This window comes from Athene cunicularia, assembly GCF_003259725.1.
Source record: "Athene cunicularia isolate RWA chromosome 3 unlocalized genomic scaffold, athCun1 chr3_part1, whole genome shotgun sequence".
Lineage (NCBI taxonomy): Eukaryota > Metazoa > Chordata > Aves > Strigiformes > Strigidae > Athene > Athene cunicularia.
Genome location: NW_020799097.1, coordinates 73,748,825 through 73,768,163, shown reverse-complemented (window position 1 = coordinate 73,768,163; position 19,339 = coordinate 73,748,825). Strand labels below are relative to the sequence as shown.

The 19,339-nt window shown below is 37.5% G+C and overlaps 1 protein-coding gene across 3 annotated transcripts in view; it reads left to right on the top strand.

Moving 5' to 3' along the window:
• Positions 1-3,317: 3,317 nt before the first annotated feature.
• Positions 3,318-19,339, top strand: part of WTAP (WT1 associated protein) — a 24,636-nt gene continuing 8,614 nt past the window's right edge. For all 3 annotated transcript variants that reach the window (XR_003398000.1, XR_003398001.1, XM_026844970.1), the window contains exons 1-4: positions 3,318-3,352; positions 3,453-3,508; positions 11,123-11,181; positions 12,978-13,105. Coding sequence is in view for 1 of the 3 variants with exons in the window: in XM_026844970.1 (XP_026700771.1) it covers positions 3,323-3,352; positions 3,453-3,508; positions 11,123-11,181; positions 12,978-13,105 (273 nt within the window). In the remaining 2 variants the exon portion in view is untranslated. The remainder of the gene's footprint in view (positions 3,353-3,452; positions 3,509-11,122; positions 11,182-12,977; positions 13,106-19,339) is intronic.

The following is a 19,339-nucleotide window of genomic DNA, read 5'->3' as shown; positions in this document are numbered from 1 at the left end:
GCCGGCGGGGGCTCCGCGCAGGAGGCGGGGCTGCACGATGGGGCCTCGGCGGCGGCGGGGGGGGGCAGGCGCGGGACCCAGCTTCAGACCGCGTTTACCGAGGCGAGTATGAAGTCTGCCCAGTCAGAGCGGTATTTTGAAGCTTTTCAGTATATTTTGAGACCCTGGAGCCTATGCCGGGGTTTCCCCCACGGAACTCTATTTCATCGGTAAAATAACTGGCAGTTACTTCAGGTGTAACTAGTCAAGCAGCGCATACCTGATATTAATGACTTTGTTTCTTAGGGGTTTTTTTAAGTCTTTAAATCCCATGTTTTCTAAACATTGTAGTAAAAGGTGTACAGACTATTAGAGTTCTCAAAACTAAAATGCACTTTCCCGGTTTTACCTTTAAATATGAATAAAGTACCGTAGAAGCCTAAAACATGATGAGATTACGTAAAAATTCTTTCAATGCCCGTGACGTTATTTTAAGTATGGAATATGGTTTTATATTGCTCGTTGCCAGGAGCAGATGTGCAGAAGTAGGGGTGCGTAGCAGCCATCGTTTCCTCAAAATCATGAAAGTGTTTAGTTAGGATAGTGCTGTTAAGCTGTTCATATAAATTGCGAAATATAATCGTGTTATTTCTAGTGAGTTATACAGGAATATTGTTTTGTTGATTATTGTAGAAAATGGCACTTCACGTTCTTGCGAAATATTTCTCATCTGCATAGGAGAGAGATCATCTCTTAGAGCAGAGCGAAGTGATAGGAAACACCTCTTGCTGCACAGTACTTTGAGAAGTTACTGTATTCAAAGGATGAACATTTCAGTTGTATTATCTCTAGCACACAAATTCATCTGTTAATGAACAGAAAGCTAAGGCAAATCATTGTGACAACTTGAGCACAGTGGTAGAAATGTATAGCAGTAACAAATTACTGAGATTTTGGTGAGTTACTGTGGATGCCAAAAAAGCTGTTGCATGGGAGTGAGGTGAAATTCCCACATAGAGAAAGCACTAGTGTTTATCTGTAGATGTGATCAACCCAGCTTTTCCAAAATAACCTGTAGAATGTTTTTAGCTAGCATGCTGGGTTTTTTTAGCATACAGTTCTATTACTACAAGCGATAATAGATGGCATTAGGACAGTAGCTTTAATGCAGTGGCCTGTAATCTCAGTCTTCAGCACTTTTAAGTTCTTGTCTGAAAGCAAGAGATGGCTTTGTAAATGGTGGTGTCTGGGCGTAGTGGTTAGACTAGCCAGGTCTGGTGCTGCTGTAGAGAACAACTGGGTGCTGGAACCTTGCGAGAGGTCTGGAGATGTGAGGTAGATTACCCTTAGATGAAGCACCAACCTTTGATTTCTTTCAGTCACGATTGTAGCAGCAATTAAGTATTTGTAATTGTTATATGTTGCTGCAGGGTTCACAAGCCAAGTCTTTAGGGAAACGCACCCTTTTTCGTATTTGTATGCTTCTGGTACCTTTCAGAGGAACACGTAAATAATGACTTGGTATTATCAGTGCACAATTAGTGTTAATTGTAGTTCTGTGGGACATCTAAAAAGCATGTGTCTCTCTGTTGAGGACTTAAAACGTGCTGAGATCTTAGAGTGTTTCCAAATGCAAAAGGAGTTAGTCTAAAAATCCTTTAGGAAGATTATAGTGGAAGAGGTAGGAAACCCTAAGTACAGGGGTGTCACGAGCATTCCCCCTGTCATCTCAAGTTATCCTGTGTTATTTTGGATGACCGAGTTGGGCATCAGCAGTTTATCGATAGCCTCCTATGCTTGAAAATATTTAAGGTATGTTTTTAGTAAACCAGTCTTCATTAAGGAACTGCATCCAGAAGTTAAAGCAAAATGCTTGAGTAACTTGTGTGTGAGCAGGAAGGTGCTGGTGGGTCTTCTTAGCCTCTTAGGCTAGGGAAGCATTTAAGTCCCTGTGTGTTAAGACTAGGAACAGGAAGCTGCCGTTCATCAGTGAGATGCTTCTACTGAATGTTTTTGGAAACCTTTCTGTGGGTTCTAATGTCGGGTTTTATTTTATGAGAAGCTTGGAAGTTGTTTTATCTGCACACTGTACTAGGTGGAGGGAGGTGGTTGTTTTTTGTTTTTTATTCTATTTTTAGTTTTATTTACCAGGGACTTGCCTGGCAGTGCTGTGTATTTGCCAATGGTTAGTGTAGGTTGGAGAGGCTCTACTTCATTTGGTGCGTATTTGTTTGTGTTATTGACAAATAATTTTAAGATTTGTTTGTCTTAGGATTGGGAAAAGTTAAATTAGTTCATTGGGCATTGTTGTGAAAATACCTAAGGTAGTCTGTAGTAGTCTTTTGGAGAAAAAAAATATTAACAGCATTATTTTTTTGAAGCTAATTGTTCACAAACAAAGAGTTGACATATCCTTTCCCTGGTATATGTTCATTGCAGCAGCTTTACAAGTTTGTCAATTCTTAATATTATATGCAGCTTTTCTGATGGAAAGGATATTGCAGAGATGCATGTGTCGAGCAAACCTTACATTTGTTGTTACTTGTATGATATAATCTTTGTGGACTCAGTATTTTTGACATAATCATAGTTGTAGAAAGTACCAGGTATTATCCTTTTGAGGTAAGAAAGCATGTCCTGTAACTCAAGGAACTGTGAATATTTAACTCAGCACAATGCAATCCTATTATACTGCATACACACAAAAGGAATTGAATTTGGTGTATGCAAGCTGTTTCTTTGACATCTTTCCTAAAAATACTCACAAGGGTTTTCAAATAACTCTGTAATACTTTGCTTATCAAAATCCTAAAAGTAAGAGAATAAGTACTTGGAACAACATGTTATTTTGACCTAACCCAAACGTTAGTGGTAATGTTCACAAATTTACTTTATTATTAGAGATTAGTAGTATCACTTGCTTTCCTCAGACCCTGATTATCCTCTACCTTGTAAAATACAGTATTAAATAGATGTAGGCACATATGAAATGTCAGTTTGATGTAAATGTGTATTGACAAAGTTGGGTGGTTTTGCTTAGTTAAATAGGAAGAATTGATGGTGATAGGCCTTTCATCTAAAGAAAGTTTTTGTTAATTTTTAGAAAAAAATGCATCCGTTGATTTTGTACCTAGATTACTGCAGCAAACATGTTGTTGGGTGTTGTTTTTGTACCCTGGGTCTGCATTGTATGGAGCCAATATTTCAGTACTCTAATATTACAAGTTAAAACCCAGAAATTAATGGGGCTGGGAGTACAAGTTTCTGACTTGTTCAGTATTTCATGTGCACTGGTAACTTCGCTAAATAAACTCCCTTTTTTTCTTCCTCCTCAGAGTTCACAATGACGAATGAAGAACCTCTCCCAAAGAAGGTATGTTTAAAAATACTTGTGACTTTACACACACACCCCACCCCCCCCTCCCGTAATCCTGACAGCTTGATAAATTGTGTTTTTTCCTTCCTCTCCATAGGTTCGCCTTAGTGAAGCAGATTTTAAGGTTTTACCTAGAGATGAGCTCATCCTAAGGTAAAGTAAAAAGTGTTTTTTCTATCTCAACCTTTTAGTGAACTTGTAATGAAGATGTGTGACTTCCTTCTTACTTTGTTTTTAGTATCCTTCTTCTAAAAACTCTTCTTTCCTTTCCATGATACAGCTCTTCTCTAAAGTTTCTCATTTTGTCTGAAATATTTTTATATCTAGTTTTGGGGGAAACACTTTTCTCAGAGACAAAATCCTGAACAATATTTTGTAATACATGAGTAGGAGGGTTTTTTCTTCACTTGTAACTTCAGAAGATATGGTTGCCTACATTCCTTACTAGATAGCAAGTTATTTTTGAACATCAGAAAAATGTCAACTCCTTACTCCTACAATAAGTTTCTGTGCAGTCATCTTCTCAAAGTGTTCAAATATTAACAGTAAAATGTTAAAATGAAGTTTTCATCACCTAGAATTTGCATAAAGATGACCGTGGCTATTTTTTTCACTTTTTAGAAAACAGTATCACTGAAAAAACTAATAAGCAGTCCTGTCATGCAGACTACCTGCTTAAAGAAACTGACCCCAGTCACTTATCTCTGTATATTTGAATTTCTGGATCTGTAATCAAGGAGCAAACTAAACTAAGCATCTGTGGGTTGTCTGTTTATCTGCTGGAGTAGTTTGTGTGTGCATTTTGGTAAACTTTAGCTCCTGGCTTTTTGTACACTGTAAGCTATTAGCATTGTTATGGTGTCTCAAGTTAAATATTGCTATTTCATAGAACAAAGACTTAACTGTAGAAACATGAGGATACAAGTGCAGTGCTTAATGTGTATGATCAGCTGCTCCCTCTCCTGGGCAAACTATCCTGCCAGCTACTTCTAGGGTGACAGTTCTTTCCAGGGGAGTCGACGTAGTCTGGCTCCATTTGTTTAAAACTGGTTTCTGGCTTCCTCCAAGTAGGTAGTCTTTGGGTAGTAAAGGATAATGTATTTAAAAGTAGGAAAAAGTACTGCTTTGATGTTGAGTGGTTTAGGCCTTGTGAACCTTTTTATAGACATTTCCATACTCATGATTTTCCCTGGGAATAGCAAATTTCTAAGTCTGTAAAGCTATGCTCTTACTTCCAGCTATAAAATTCCTGTCAAAGTATCAAAGCATACATTCTGTGCCACTTGCTTTCTGATTGTGTGAAAACAAAAAAAAAAGGTTTTCAGTTGTAATAGTTTTCTTTAACTTGCAATGATTAGTTGCTACCATAGAAGATCTGTTTCCAGCATATATTCAAGTGACAATGTGCTGGAATGTACCCAAGGAGGTAAAGTATGTCAGCAGCTAAATGTGTGTTAATGAAGAGTTAGGGAATTTGCTAATGACAGCTATGTTGATACGGAATCTTATTAGTGTAGACAAAGCAACTTCTGCTCTCAAAAAGGCTGCTTGATGGATTCAAAGAGAACAGCAGTCCATTATACCCAGGAGTGAAAACTAAAATGCTGGTTTTGTGTCCATCTTTTTTGTATTAAGCAGTCCTACGAACATTTGGGGATTTTTTGTTTGAATGAGGGGCATATTTAATGTATTTATAGGAGGTTCAGCTTTAATTGTGATTTCACATAAAACTAGCATTTACTACACTTAATTGTTGGCTTCGTTTGTAGGTTGCAATAAAACAACACTATTATAAGTATATTTTAATCAAAGGCATCTGCTACTTTCAGACACTGAAAAATGTGTTGAACGCTACTGGATTGTCTTAAGTTTTGGAATGTGGTTTTTTTGGTCCATGATTTGGTGAGGCAGATGGTTTTAAGATAGGGGCACGTGTCATCTGCTTTTAGTCTTTTAGGTAATACGTTGTCCTTACTGTACAATTGCAGTGACAAAATATGTAGAAAATCTTAATTCTTTTCTGTCAGTTTCTGTGCCATGAATCCCAATTTCACTGTTATTTTTCATGAAGTACTTAATTTTGGTTTGCTCATTTTAACTAAATGTGAGCAGGATCAATAAGAAGGCTTACAGTCCAGCCTTTTGGGAATTTTTGCCTGTCTTGTTAACTTGTTGCTGTGGTTTTAGCGCCTTCATCTTTCCCCTCCTCGCTTCAGTGAAGTATCTGCTTAGCTTGACTGTGTAGGAGCTTCTGTGAAGAAGTAAGAGCCAGGAACACAATAACAAAGCTCTCTGTGGATCGTAGCTAAAAATCTGATCAGTATTGCCCTGACTGTTTAGCCCAGTGGTTAGTCTGCATAACACTGAAGCAATTCTATTTACACAGGCGGTTCTGAGGAAATAGTGCTTTTACTCGGCTTCAGTGAACGTGGACTTACAGCCAGTCCCTTTTGGAACAGCTTAGGTGTAATGCTGTGTGTGCACAACCTGCTGAGTTCTTATCATTTATTCTTGGAAAAAGTGAACCCCAAAGCTCAGCATAAAAAATAGGTCCTCCAAGAAAAATAGTGGTATTTATAGAGTTATTTTGAAGTCATGGGGTCTTAAAGTCTGCTTAATATTTTTAGAGAAGGAAGAAAATTAATTAACCTACATAATGCTGCTCAATTACCTTTCAGTTCTTGTGAGGCTAAGTGACCCTTTGACTGTAAATTGGATTCAGGACTGGCTTCCTAGTTCTGTGTACAGCTCTGCCTCTGTTCTTTAGCACCTTTCCAAGTAGCACATTAGTGAAGCTCTTCAGATTGCCAGTGTTTAGCCATCAGATTCCTGACATGAACTACTAAATAGATCCAAAAAGCCAGTATTGAGTGGAAACAAAACCTTGGAGAAAAAAGCTGGCTTTTAGCCTTTGTCTTTTTTCCCCCCACAAGTTCACTGTTGAGCTGCCTGAGTCCTCTACAAGGTACCAGAAAGGGCAATATGGGGCAAGGAGGTCAAGGCAGCTCTCAGGTTTGCTTAAACCAGTGCATCTCATAGATTACACATGTGAGAGGAGAACTATTTCTTGCAACTTGGAAAGAAAGGCAGTTAAGGTCTGGCTGGCGAGTTCCTATAAATCACTGTTTTATTTAAAGCTTTTGCAAGTATGTGCAAATTCTTAAATGGTTTAACTGAAAACTGATTTTTTTTATGTCACGAAGTGTTGTCTATTAAAAAAATTTAATGCAGATATTAAGTGTAGATGAAACCTGATAGGAGGGGATGTATCATTAAGTAAGGCAAAAAAGTTTCCCAGAGGGGAATGCTTTCCTCCTGTAGTTGAAGATGTGCTAGTAGCAGTCTTCAAATTTTAATTCTGACATAATGGGAGGGGAGGACAAAAGTAATTCTGTTTGTATCGCTACTGTGGGTTTTTTTTAAGTTTCCTTCACTGAACTTCAGGATATGTTTAGGGGAAAAAATCTTTTCTCTGAGGAGTCTGTAAAGTGAGCTAGCTGGAAAATGTTTGAAGTATGTAATTTTTAGGAATGCTATTTATATAAAAATTTCATAATTTATCAGATCTTTAATGTGTTCTGGTGTCTTATGGGGAAGTTGCATGTTTTTATGCAGAGGATTACAGTATTTCTGGATTCAGCTTTCATTAAAGTTTCTAACTGGATCTGAAACATGGTGACATTTGTGAGTTGACTTTTTCTAACGGTTTCCTCATAGCAGTAGGGCTTAATGGAGGGTTCAGATCATACTTGGTTTTCTGCTTTTTTGTGTGTGGTGGTGTGATTTTTTTGTTGTTGTTATTGTTGTAGCTCTGAACCCTTGGACTATACTGGAGTTGTGCTTGATAGCTGGGATTTCTAGGTGATACTACATCCGCTGCTAGATTAGCTTCAGCTTCTGCTCTATAGTTTCAGCATGGCATGGCTGAGATTCCATCACTGAGCAAAGGCATCATTAGAGCATTCCACAAATTTGCTGTCCTTGTCACCTCTTTTAAGCTCTGTGTGAAAACTCAGGATGTGAGATTCACCTAATGAGAGTGCAGGCTCACCTCAGCATTGCATGTCAGCAGCTGGGAGTCCACATTACTGGAAAAAAAGTACAGAAGCAGAGTTGTGCGTGGAGATTCAGTTGTACAATGTAAGACCAAGGTCATGCATCTGGAAATGCTGCCCTTCTATTGTTCAGGTAAAAACAGATTTTCTGTGAGAATTGTTCATTTAGAGAATGGTATTAAGAACTCAAACACCATTCATGTGGCCATTTAAGACCTAGGAATGCATAGTTTTATACCTGACCTGTTTGACTGTAGTGTCATCTGGTCTTATGTAACAGTGTAGACATAATAACCGAGAAGGAACAAAAAGAACAAATAAGAGTTATCAATGTTCAGAGTTGGAACACTAAAAACATTGTCAATGATCTTCATCTTCCTTTCAAAAAAATGTTTTATTCTGTGATAGTTCCTTATTTTCCTTTTTCTTTTGTGTAACTTCAGAAGCTACAACTTTGTAACTTCAGCTTTTCAAAGATCAGAATTCCACTTTAATTCCCTCTGTGCTACTACTGTAAACATAGTGAAATAAGATGGAAAAACAGTGTTTAGGAGAATAGATTATTAATGGTACTGAAGAAAAGTTACTACAAGAAGAGACTTAAGAACTTAGAAACCGTAAAAGGTGCTTAAAGTCTTAAGTCAGTTAATAGACACTTCAGTGAAAACTAAATTATCAGGGCCATCACAAGACTTCCTTTTACTTCAGTTGCTTTCATGAATGTTTTTGAGTAAATATTTTGTCATAATGGTGCTCAGGATTGCTGAGATCACTACAAAAATATATACACAACAGATGAAGAATCACAACTGCACGTTTCATTGAAAAAGAATTGGTCCCCTTTCAGCAAGGGCCTACCAATATATTTGCTTACTTTCCTGAGCCAAATTTATTTATAAGAATGGTCCGTTTCATTAATGTGAATGTTTTTAGATGTTCATTATTTCACTTATTGTTTTGATGCTTTTAGTCTATTTGATTGTCTGTGTCAATGTGTTTTTTTTTTTCTAAATCTGATTGCATTAAATAAGCCTGCTTCTGATTTTTGTCTCTATAGTTGCTAGCTTTCTGGTTTGCCTGAAGTGAGGTGAAAACCTGCTCAATTAGTAGAAAAGAAAATTGTTTCCAAGATCTTCTGTAGTTGTAGCAAAATTGAGACAGTGCATGTGTGTGAAAGTAAAGCTAATGTGGTAGAAAATGTTCAAGTTTTAAAAGTGATGGTTTGGTTGTTGGAGAGTGCTCTGTCAGTGTGATCACCAGTTTATTCTGTACAGTTTTGTAAATTTGTGTGGTGGGTTGACCTTGGTTGGATGCCAGGTGCCCACCAGCTGCTCTGTCACTCCCCTCCTGGGAGGAGGAGAAAATAAAATGGAAAAAACCTCATTGGTCAAGATAAGGGCATTTTAATAAAGCAAAAGCAAGGGCTATGCATGGACGCAAAGGAAAACAAAAGTTATATTCTCTACTTCCCATCAGCAGGTGATGTCCAGCCACTTCCCAGGAAGGAGGGCTTCAGCATGTGTAGCAGTTGCTCCAGAAGACAAATGTAATAATGAATGCCCCCACCACGCTATCTCTTTGCTTTTATTGCTGAGCAGAGGTCATATCATATGGAATATCCCTTTGGTCAGTTTGGATCAGCTGTCCTGGCTACATCCCCTCCCAAGATCTTGCCCACCCCCAGTTTCCTTGTGAGGGGGGAACATTGGAGAGACAGCCTTGATGCTGTGTGAGCACTGCTCAGCAGTAGCCAAAACACTGGTGTGCTATCAACACCTTGATAGCTACCTGTATTGGTACAGCACAGCACTGTGAGGGCTGCTGGGGGAAAATGAACCATCTTGGCCAGACCCAGTACAATCGGCTTGAAGATGAACTGCAACAGTCTTCACCAGGTTTTTGACAAAATGTTATGTCTGAAGAGTCATGTTTCTAGAAGTGTTGGCAGGCACATGACTCTTAAAATCCATGAGATGGCCTAGTGCCTTCTAGTTAGTTTTTTTTTTTTTCCCCCCAGTAATTCAAGTCTTGCCTAAATATTGGCAGTTGTTGAGAGGTGACTTAGAGGTATTCTCTCTGATGTTCTTGGTGACCATGTGTTATGTGTTTGTTTTTTTGTTGTTGTGTTTGTTTTTTTCCCCAGTGGTGGTCTGTCATGTCTACCTAACTTGTGTTTCAGATCTTTGTTTCACTTGCTCTTTGTATAGCTCCTGTTATTGGTGAGGGGGTGTGTGTGTGTGTGTGTGTGTGTGTGTGTGTGTGACGATTTTGACAGAATTACTGGTTGGGGGCTGTGAGATATAATTTACAAGTCAGCTGTACTTGAGAACCAAACCTTTTATTTCATGTACTTCTTGGGTGGAAAAGAAAAAAAAGGTTTTCTTTCCATGATTGCTGTTTAGTAGATGGTTTCAGTTTTACTTTGGGGGGATTGAAATCTCCTGAACTAACAGAACTTTTAGTGGTCAGTAAAACTTTTGTTTCTAACAATGTTCTTTCTAGAGCAGAGTTAAGTTTAAGAGTTAAGTGGGAGTACAACTGCTTTCTTCTACATACTTGAGAGTTAATTCATGCTGATTTCATGTTCAGCTGAACACATGAAAAATTTTGTTGCTGCCAGAAGGAAGAGATCCTGTGCTTAATTTTGCTTTTCCCAGTGATGTGATCTCACTTGCTGTTACAGATATGATGCTTTTTAGACCCTTTAGCAAGCTGTTTGAATTCACTGAACAGTCAAAAATGATCTAGCATTAGATTTTATAGCTTTCAGTTAGTGGTGTAAGTTAGGGAGTTAAAACAGATCAATTATGATGAGTCTGGCATAAAACAGGTTTCAGGGAGAAAGAGTAGTTGGGAGAAGGGAACAGAAACCTTCCACTTCCGTAGTGATAAGCTATTAATTCGTTTCATAATGTGAAATTGTACCATTGTTAGGAAGACACAGTTATGAGTAAAATACTTTGAAAATAAACAAATGAAAAACTCTGAAACACTATTCCTGTGAACTTTGTTGGTAAGGCATGTCATGTTAAGCTTTACTGTAGACTTAATTTGCTACTGATTTGATGGCTTGTATAAAATGTGATGCTGGTTTTAAGTGTGAGGTTTTCTGACTCTGGATGAAGTCCTTAAATAACATGCCTTCGAAGAGTTATTAACTGCTTGACTTCTGGTTGGTGAATATAATCAATATATGGTCTTGATTTGAATGAGCTGGTATAACTACTTAACCTAGACTGCCAGTTCTAGTGTATTGTAATAGACATCTGCTTGTCTTGTTCACTTGGTAACAGGATTAATCTTGTCTTTGTATTATGGCTTCTGTTACAGAATTTTGTTTGAATTGTTCTGCTTTGAGAATGAGATGTATCTTAGGTACTTCACACAGATAACTAAGTAATAGATATTTAATCCCAATGTTTGTCCAAAATATTGCAGTAAGTTTTATGATGTCAATTTTAAATGTTTTAACGCACATCTACCTTTTTATCCTTTTGAGATGCAGAGTGGATTTAACTACTGTTAGTTAAATGATTGTCATGATTAAAAGCCCTGTTTTTAAAGCTGTAGTTTTCCTTTATGCAGTTGTGTAATTTCCTCTTAACATTTTCTGATTATGGTATGAAAATATACTCTGAAAGTTTAGGAATGAGATGTGTTGATTTAATAAACAACTTCAGAAATTTTTTTTTTCTCTCTGTCTCTGCAATAGGTGGAAACAGTATGAAGCATATGTGCAAGCTCTGGAGGGCAAGTACACAGACCTTAATTGTAAGTTAGCCAAGTTTCAAAATGGTATGAGTTACCTGAGTGTTTGTATAAAGCAGAGTGTTCAAGCAATGTCTGTGCTTTCTAGTATCTCTAAATAAGATAATAATCTGTAAGTAAGTTGCCAGGAAAAAAGTCCTTTTTTTTTTTCTAGTGTAAGTTTTTACCTTTTCCCGGCTTTCTCAGCTCCTTATTTTTCTTTGCAGATCTTATACACAGCATCTAAAAGTTCTATTTTTGCATCTGTAGGACTGTCTCTGCCCAGACTGCGGGGGGGTGGTGGTGGTATGTGTGTGTGTCTTAGAACATAAGACCACAAATAGGTGCATTTTCAGGACTTTTCCATTAGAAATGAAGTCTTATCCCCTACCAAAATACTCCATGAATGTCTGTGCCTTTAGTAGCATCACAGGGTTGTAAACCACATGGCAGGGGGAATAGTTTGTAGAGATAAAGATCTAAAATGAGTCCACAAGTAATGTTTCATTTGATTAGGCAAAATAACTATTTGATTGGCAGTCTTATGTGGTCTTTAACTTGGTGTGTATTTTGGTCCTTTGAAAGAGAATATGGGAAAAACTCTCAAATGGGAAAAGCTGTATACATTCAGGAAGTGACGGAATCACCAAGCCTAAGTCACTTTTAAAAATTGTGTTGGCAGCTAGAGATAGGCTCTTGCTTGTTTTCTGCTCACCTTTTCAGTCTAAATACTTAATTACCACTGAGTTTGAAGGGTATCTTTCTGTCAGTCCAAATGGATGCCCTCTCTCTGTTAACATCCTTCCTCTACTGCCACCCCATAATGTTTGAGGTTTGGACAGACTAAAATACAGCAAATGTAAGCAGTTAATTTCATTCTAATCTCAAACTATTCTAACATAGATAAATAAGTTGCTTTAACATTCCCAGTTTCTCAATTTTGCAAACTCTTAATACAGGCTGTAGTAATCAGTATTATTGAATTATCTGCAAAGAACTATTTAGAAATAATTGTCCTGAAGCAGTTTGTGATGTTTATAGTTTACATTTACAGCTGATCATTCTTAAGTAATTAGAAAAAATAAAGATTTTAATTCTTCCAACTTTCCATCAGTTTATACATAAGTAGCACAGTGAATGTATACTGCTTGTATCAGACTGCATGTACGTGTTCCTGTTTGAGTAATTTGGAAATGTGCTGTGCTGCCTTCTCTCACATTTGAGATAGATATATAGATAGATAGATAGATAGATAGATAGATAGATAGATAGATACACACACACTGTCATAAATGTTCATGGATCAGAATTCTAGTTGTGACCAAACTGCCATTGCTGAAGTTCTCAAATGTCTTGCTGTTTACTTGAGTGTTGAGACCAGTTTGAGGATTGACCACAAATAGCACAGTTTTACAGACTGCAGATTGGTTTTTGCCAAAGTGTAGACTTCCCTCTTCCCCCCACCCTGGCCTCAACATTTCTTATAGATATCAGGACAGTTCTAACTTCCTGAGTTTCAGGCTGCAAGCTGTAATAGTAGTTGGTTAAGCAAGCAATTTAAAAGTTATTTTCTATATAAACATGGAAACATTTTGAAAAGTTGAAGTCTTAAGGAAGGAACAGAAAGATATATTTGAAACCAACTGTTGTCAAGCTTTTTTAATAATAATTTGATTTTTCTTATTTATGCTTATTATAGTCATGCTTATCTATGACTTGCTGCTTATGTATTAGGCTTTAGATTCTTTTAGCTGTCTTTAAAAACTATGCATGAGAGGGTGCTATAAAACGTGCTTTTTATGTGTTATTGCTTGTATTAGCTAATGATGTGACGGGATTGAGAGAATCCGAAGAGAAGTTGAAACAGCAACAGCAAGAGTCTGCCCGAAGAGAAAATATTCTGGTGATGAGGCTGGCAACTAAGGAACAGGAGATGCAAGAGTGTACTGTAAGTATTTAGAGGATAAGTGTTTTCAGACTATTACAGGAATATCAGCTTTTGAGCCAGTACCCTTGCACTGTTTTTCATATATCTATAGGATCATGTTTTCTGTGCTTAAAGAAATGGTGGGGCACTTAAAATTTTCCCTGAATTAGTAAAGATCACTTCTTAAAGTTTGCTTTTTAAAATATTTATTTCAGTTGATTTTCAGCAGCAGCTGTGCTTGGAAGGACTTCTGTTTCAGAACCAAGCTGATTATTGCATGAGCTATGCTTACTTTCTTCTAGCATTTATCAACTGTGCATATTTACCAAAAATATTACTTCTGACTATCAATGGATGCAGGAACACATTGAAATTTAAGGATGAAATTGAGTTTACTGGGTTTCATTTAGGAGGGTTAGACTGATACTTATGTTGGATTTAGATAAGGTATTTGTAAGCTTCTGCATCCCTTTGGTTAGGTAGAGGAAAGAGCTACTGACTTTTAGAGAAAGATCTTTTGAAATGTGACAGATATGCTTATTGGGGTTTCTAAAGTTCTTTGTACTGAATACCTTTTATGTGGCTGTTTCTGTTTCTCCTTTATTTCTGCAGGGTTTCTGTGACTTTGTTTTCTTCTGAGTTTAGTTTGGGTTTCTTGAAAATTATTCTACCACTTTTGGACTTGATCTTTTTTGGATTACTTTCTTAACATAGTCTTCACCTGCTGCTTTAATTTGGCACTTTCTGAGAGGAGATTGTAAAAAGCTTCTTACTGATAGTTAAGGTATACCTGAGAGCTTCTGTTCTGAAAAATACAAGCTCTGTGCAAAACTAACTAGTATTGTAGCTTTCCTCTGTTACTTTCTTTTAGCATTCCTTTCTTTTTTGCTGTAGGTTTTCAGAGCTGTCAGGTATATTAATATGACATGTAACTCTGCAGTATTTTCATTGCTTTTAAGACCATAAGATTACCTCAGTTCATAGTAAGCACTGGTATGAAAAGAAAAAAATAGGGGGTAAAGCTTACTTTGCAGTGATTAAAAAATGAATCACAGAATCGCTGAGGTTGGAAGGGACTTGAAGTTTGTCTAGTCCAACCTGCCTGCTCAGAGTGGGATCAGTTGGACCAGATTACTAAAGACTGTGCACAGTTGAGTTTTGAGCATCTCCTAAAATGGAGACTCCAAAACCTCTCTGGGTGACTTGTTGCCAGTGTTCAGTCACTGTCCCAGCTAAAAGCATTTCCTTATGTTTAAGTTGAATTTCCTGTGTTTCAGTTTGCCCATTGCCCTCTGTGCTTTCAGTGGGCACCACTGCGAAGAGCCTGGCTCTGCCTTCTTTAGTCCCCCCATCAGGTATTTATGCACATTGGTAAGATCCCCCTGAGCCTTCCCTTAAGGCTTAACAGCCCTAGTGCTCTCAGCCTCTGCTTGTATGTCAGATGCTCCAGTCATCTTCATGGCCCTTTGTTGGCCTCAGCCTAATAATGTCCATGTCTCTCTTGTACTGGGGAGCCCAGAACTGGACCCAGTAATCCAGATGTCTCTCACCAGTACTGAGTGGAGAGGAAGGATCACCTCCCTTGACCTGTTGGCAGCACTCCTAATGCAGCACAGGATGCTAATGAAGATCTATTCTGGTACTCTACCACAACACTTCCCTTGTAGTAAGATTACTACGTTGATCTTGCTTCTCGGTTTTACTGATAAATACTGCTGTGAGGAACAGCAGTAGTAAGAGGTTTTCTCTTTTGAACTTCTGAACATATAGCTGAAACAATAAATACTAAAAAAATAAAAATAAATGCAAGTTTTTTCACCAAAACCAAATTTGTGTGTACTATTTTTACCTTTCTTCCTCTATTTCTAAAAGAATGAGTTAGACAAAAATTTCGAGTATGTAAGACTCTGAATTTTGACAAGATCATGAAGACTATAGGATTTTTGGCTGCATTTTGTTACAGATGTTCTAGAAAAGCCTATGCATCACAGCTCTAAACATCTGTTTAGAAGAACCTTTAAAGAGCTTTTACTAATTTTAGTGTATTTAGAGGACACACGTGCCCCCCAACAAGAAACAAAACCTAAACACACATACCAAAGTGGCTTGTATTTTTCCAGGTAGTGACACATGAATAGCTTCAAGGTTGTAATCTCCTTCATAGTACATGGCAGTAGGAAGATGGGCCCTTGAAGAAAGGGGGGTAAAAGCTGCAATGGAGACATTGGCACCTTCAAATGCTAAAAGTTTAAATGTATGTAGTTTCAAGAAGCTCTAGAGGACTACTTGGGTTTGTGTTATTAGAGAGTATTTTTTCCAGTACGGTAACAGTAGCAAAACAAATCATGTTGGATGAGATGCGAAGCTAAGCTGTAGTTTGCTAAATCATTTCATAAACAAACAACAGCTATTTGCCCTGTGTTAATTGACATGTCTAATTTTTAATCCATAAAAGAATTTTAGTCAATCATTTTTTATAATTCATGTTTACCTGTAAAATATACTGGTGACAGTTATTTATATGTAAGCCTTTAATGTTTCCTGTCACATCTTAACTAGACTGAGCATCTATGGTGGTGTTTCTTGAAAACTGCAGTTATGAATATTTACTGTATACTTATTGTTCGTATTACTCTTTATTTTTGGGACATGTTTTATACTTACAAACATCCCATTCAGGTCACATTCAAATTTAAGTGGATAAAAACTTTAAAATGCCATACCATATTCAAATAGTAGTAGTTGTCCAAAATGTGAGTTTTCTGATTATTGATATGTAAAACACCTTGCTAGTTAAAATACAGTAGCTCTGTTTTAAAATAAGGTGTGACAGACTGTCTTAGGTTCTCTTTTAATTTGTACCCTTCTTTTAAAAATAGGAAACACACCAAAACCTACTTCATCTTACAAAGTCACTAGTCATTGTCTTGGAAGTGTAGGTGTGCATGTCAGAGTAGCAGTAGAAGAATCATTGTCCTGATTCTGTTTTGATACTCTCTTAGAAGGAACAAGATGATGGTCGAGTGCATATCTCCATTCTCTCTTGTGCTCTGTGCCACATCTAGAAGCAGTCTATATGGGTTTCTTTTCTACAGGGCTAGATTGAAGTTTAGGTGTTTTAATACCTCATGTGTTCTATTGTTGACAGCAGCCTTTGAGCTACCTTCCCCCTAACAGCAGCAGCCTCTTTTAGGGGATTGTAAGGAACTCTTAGGTTCTGTTAAGGAAGTGCAGATAAAGGTATTGACTACTGTTTCTACATAAAGCTTTATTTTTGGCAGAGGTGGTGATGATGTATGTTACTGTTACTTCAGGGAAAGGCATTAACGCGCTCCCAAGCTAGTGGAGGTCAACAAGCAGACAGGCATTTGGAAAAATTTGCTACTCAGGTTTTCTGTGGAACAGATAACAGTGAGTGGAAGCTTCCTGTGGGTGCCGTTGGACTATAGTCATTACTTTTAATAACCTACTTGTGGTTTAGGTTCCAGCTCTGTTTTTCTTCTTCATTATGTAGTTTCTTCCCTCATACTCCTTCCTTAAAAGAAGGATATATAGTTGTACTTAGATTACTTACATTTTCAGTTAAGCACCTGTGCTCTCTGAATTCTTCATGTCAGATGGTCTGTTATTTGTGGATATCTTTGGACTACTTCAGCTAAAAGGATTCAACTATTTCCAAGAACATGGGAAAAGTAGAGGGGTTGAAAATGTTACTGTCTTTAAAAAAAACCCCACAAAACTCCACACAACCGGATGTCCTCTAAAAAGACTACTTTCAGTGTTCTTCTGTCTTGGGTTAGAGCAGAGAACCGAAACCAAGGCTTTTACTCTGAAAATTCATCCTTGTTTGTCCATGTGATGGGTTTTTGAGAAATATCAGGTAGTGTGTGCTTTTATGTTTGGGAATATGAACAGCTAGTAGGCATTTCAGGTGTTGGAGTGGGCATGTCTTGGGGTCTGGCATTGGACATGGCTGTTCTGTATGTTTAACTCTAGCCTCTAGTTGGTCCTGACTGCAGGCAAACTCTTCTGCCCTTACCCCTTGGAATATCAACAGGAGGAGGCATGTACCAGAGAGTGGTTAGAGGGAGAAAGAATGGGAGGCTTGCACTGGCTAAGCAGGAAGAAGAATGGACTAAGGAAGTAGGCAGAATGGTTAAGAGGTATGGGCTTGCTTTGGCAGTGGGTCATACTGGGGGGAGTTTACTTGGGCCAAGTGGATGAAAAGCCTGACAGTTAAGAACTCTGGATTTACAACTGGAGAAAGCAATTGTAGAGGGATGGAAAACATTTTTAGTTCGAAAAAATGGAGGAATAAATCTTAAATTTTGAGGAGGGAATGAGCAAGGAAGGATTGTTCAGTTTAAGTAAGTTCTTTCTGTGCTACTGTTTTAGGAATGACAGTTGAGGTGTTACATGGAGCCTATGCAACTGCTTTCTGCTTGGTCTAGGCTCCTGAGCTAGAGATACCCAAATGAGACTGTTAAATAACTGTCATTGGGCAGAATCAGTCGGGTCCTCAGGAGTGTTCTAGTGTATGTCTGGCATGAGTGAGGAGCAGGTGGCAGCAATTACTTGAACTATTCATCCAAGGCATCTGTTACAATTCTTAGGATGGCAGTAGAAGGGGAGGGAGCTGGGCCTAGGTAAGACAAGGAGCATAATATTTTTTTTCCCCTCAAAGATGCCTGTCTAAAAATAGGCTGGGAACCATCTTGCTGTAGCATAATTACATTATGCTGTAGTATGGTGCCAGCTGTAGTGTCTGTATGTGTGCAGACATCTGTTAAACTAGTTTCACCTTCTACTATTGCTAGCCCTCATAGAATTGACAGGCTGTTGAAATACTTCAGTAGTGCAAGTGTCAGAAAGTTGAGGGGACAGAAAAGTTATATCAGTAATAATAAATAGCTCTTTATGCAGTGAGCAACATTTTGTGCATTCAGTGAGTCAAAGGACCTGTAGGGGTAAAATGCCATTCAAGAAATGTTAGGATAATCATAACTTAACTTCCTGTTTCTAAGTAATGTTTGTAGGTGGGTTCTTGAGTGTTTTATTTCTTGAAAATACTCTTATGCAGTGCTTTATTCCCTTTATAATTCTTTCTGGAAACATAAAAGTTTGTCTGTTTAAAACTTAAAGTATGATGGTCATCTCAAATTTTTTTTAAGTAGCTATTTGATTTAAGCTGTTAAGTAGCTAAATTATTATTTTGATAATATCAAATTAATGTGAAGTCAGTAAAAATATTTCGGTTATTTCAGTACCTTTGAAATCACTTATTTTAAATAAAATCCAAGAGTTGTTGCTACTTAACTATATAAATTAAAACACCCATGTTCCTCAATCAAGAAGTGACTGAGGTCACTACTGCGCGTTAAGGTAAATAGAATATTTGTACTTACGCTTTCTCTTCGCCATTGCTGTGTAAGGACCTTATAACAGACTAACTCTATACATGGGAAGATGGTCAAATTGACAGTGCTTTTGACTGTGCTGCTCGTCCCAAGTAAAGCAAAGTGTGGAGGGGGAGGCTTTCCCTCTGTTTTGCTGGTGTTGCTTTGTTGTTACCAAGTCTGGTTGCAAGATTGTGTATGCAGCAGGAGGCAAAACTCCTGACTTTCAATGAGTGTTTCTTTTTTAATTTCATGTAATTTTGTTCAGTTCTTGCTGATGAAGAAATGTGCATGATACAGGGAACATAATAAATTGAATTCAAGAGTGAAAACTCTGTGTAGGCTGATGTGTTTAGTGATTAGCTGGATTATAAACATGTATTGTTAGTACATTCTCAGACTGATGTGATGAGATTAAAACATAAACTTTGGAAGAAGTTAATCTTTAAATAAATAGAAGTTTTGATTATTGAGTGCTATATTTAAAAGAAATCCTCTCACAGTTACTCCTGAAATTTTGACTATATTGTAAGTCTTTTGCATTATAAAATTGTAAATCTTTCAGGTTGTGGCTATTGCAAGAGAATCAAATCCAACCAAATATGTTTAATTGATGTTAATATTTCTAAGTTACTTTGTTTAAAAAAAATATACAAACTTGCATCATAAACGACTATCACATCTGCAAAAAACCTTAGAAGTTTGTAAAAACCTTTTTACTAGTTGCTTAAAAATACTACTCATCAACATTAGCTGTAATGTTCCATAATAACTTTCCCTGAAAATCCATAGAAATTAGCTATCTGTTTTAGGCAGATAACTTTTTGTACATCCTTTTTGCGGCCCCCCCCCCCCCCCC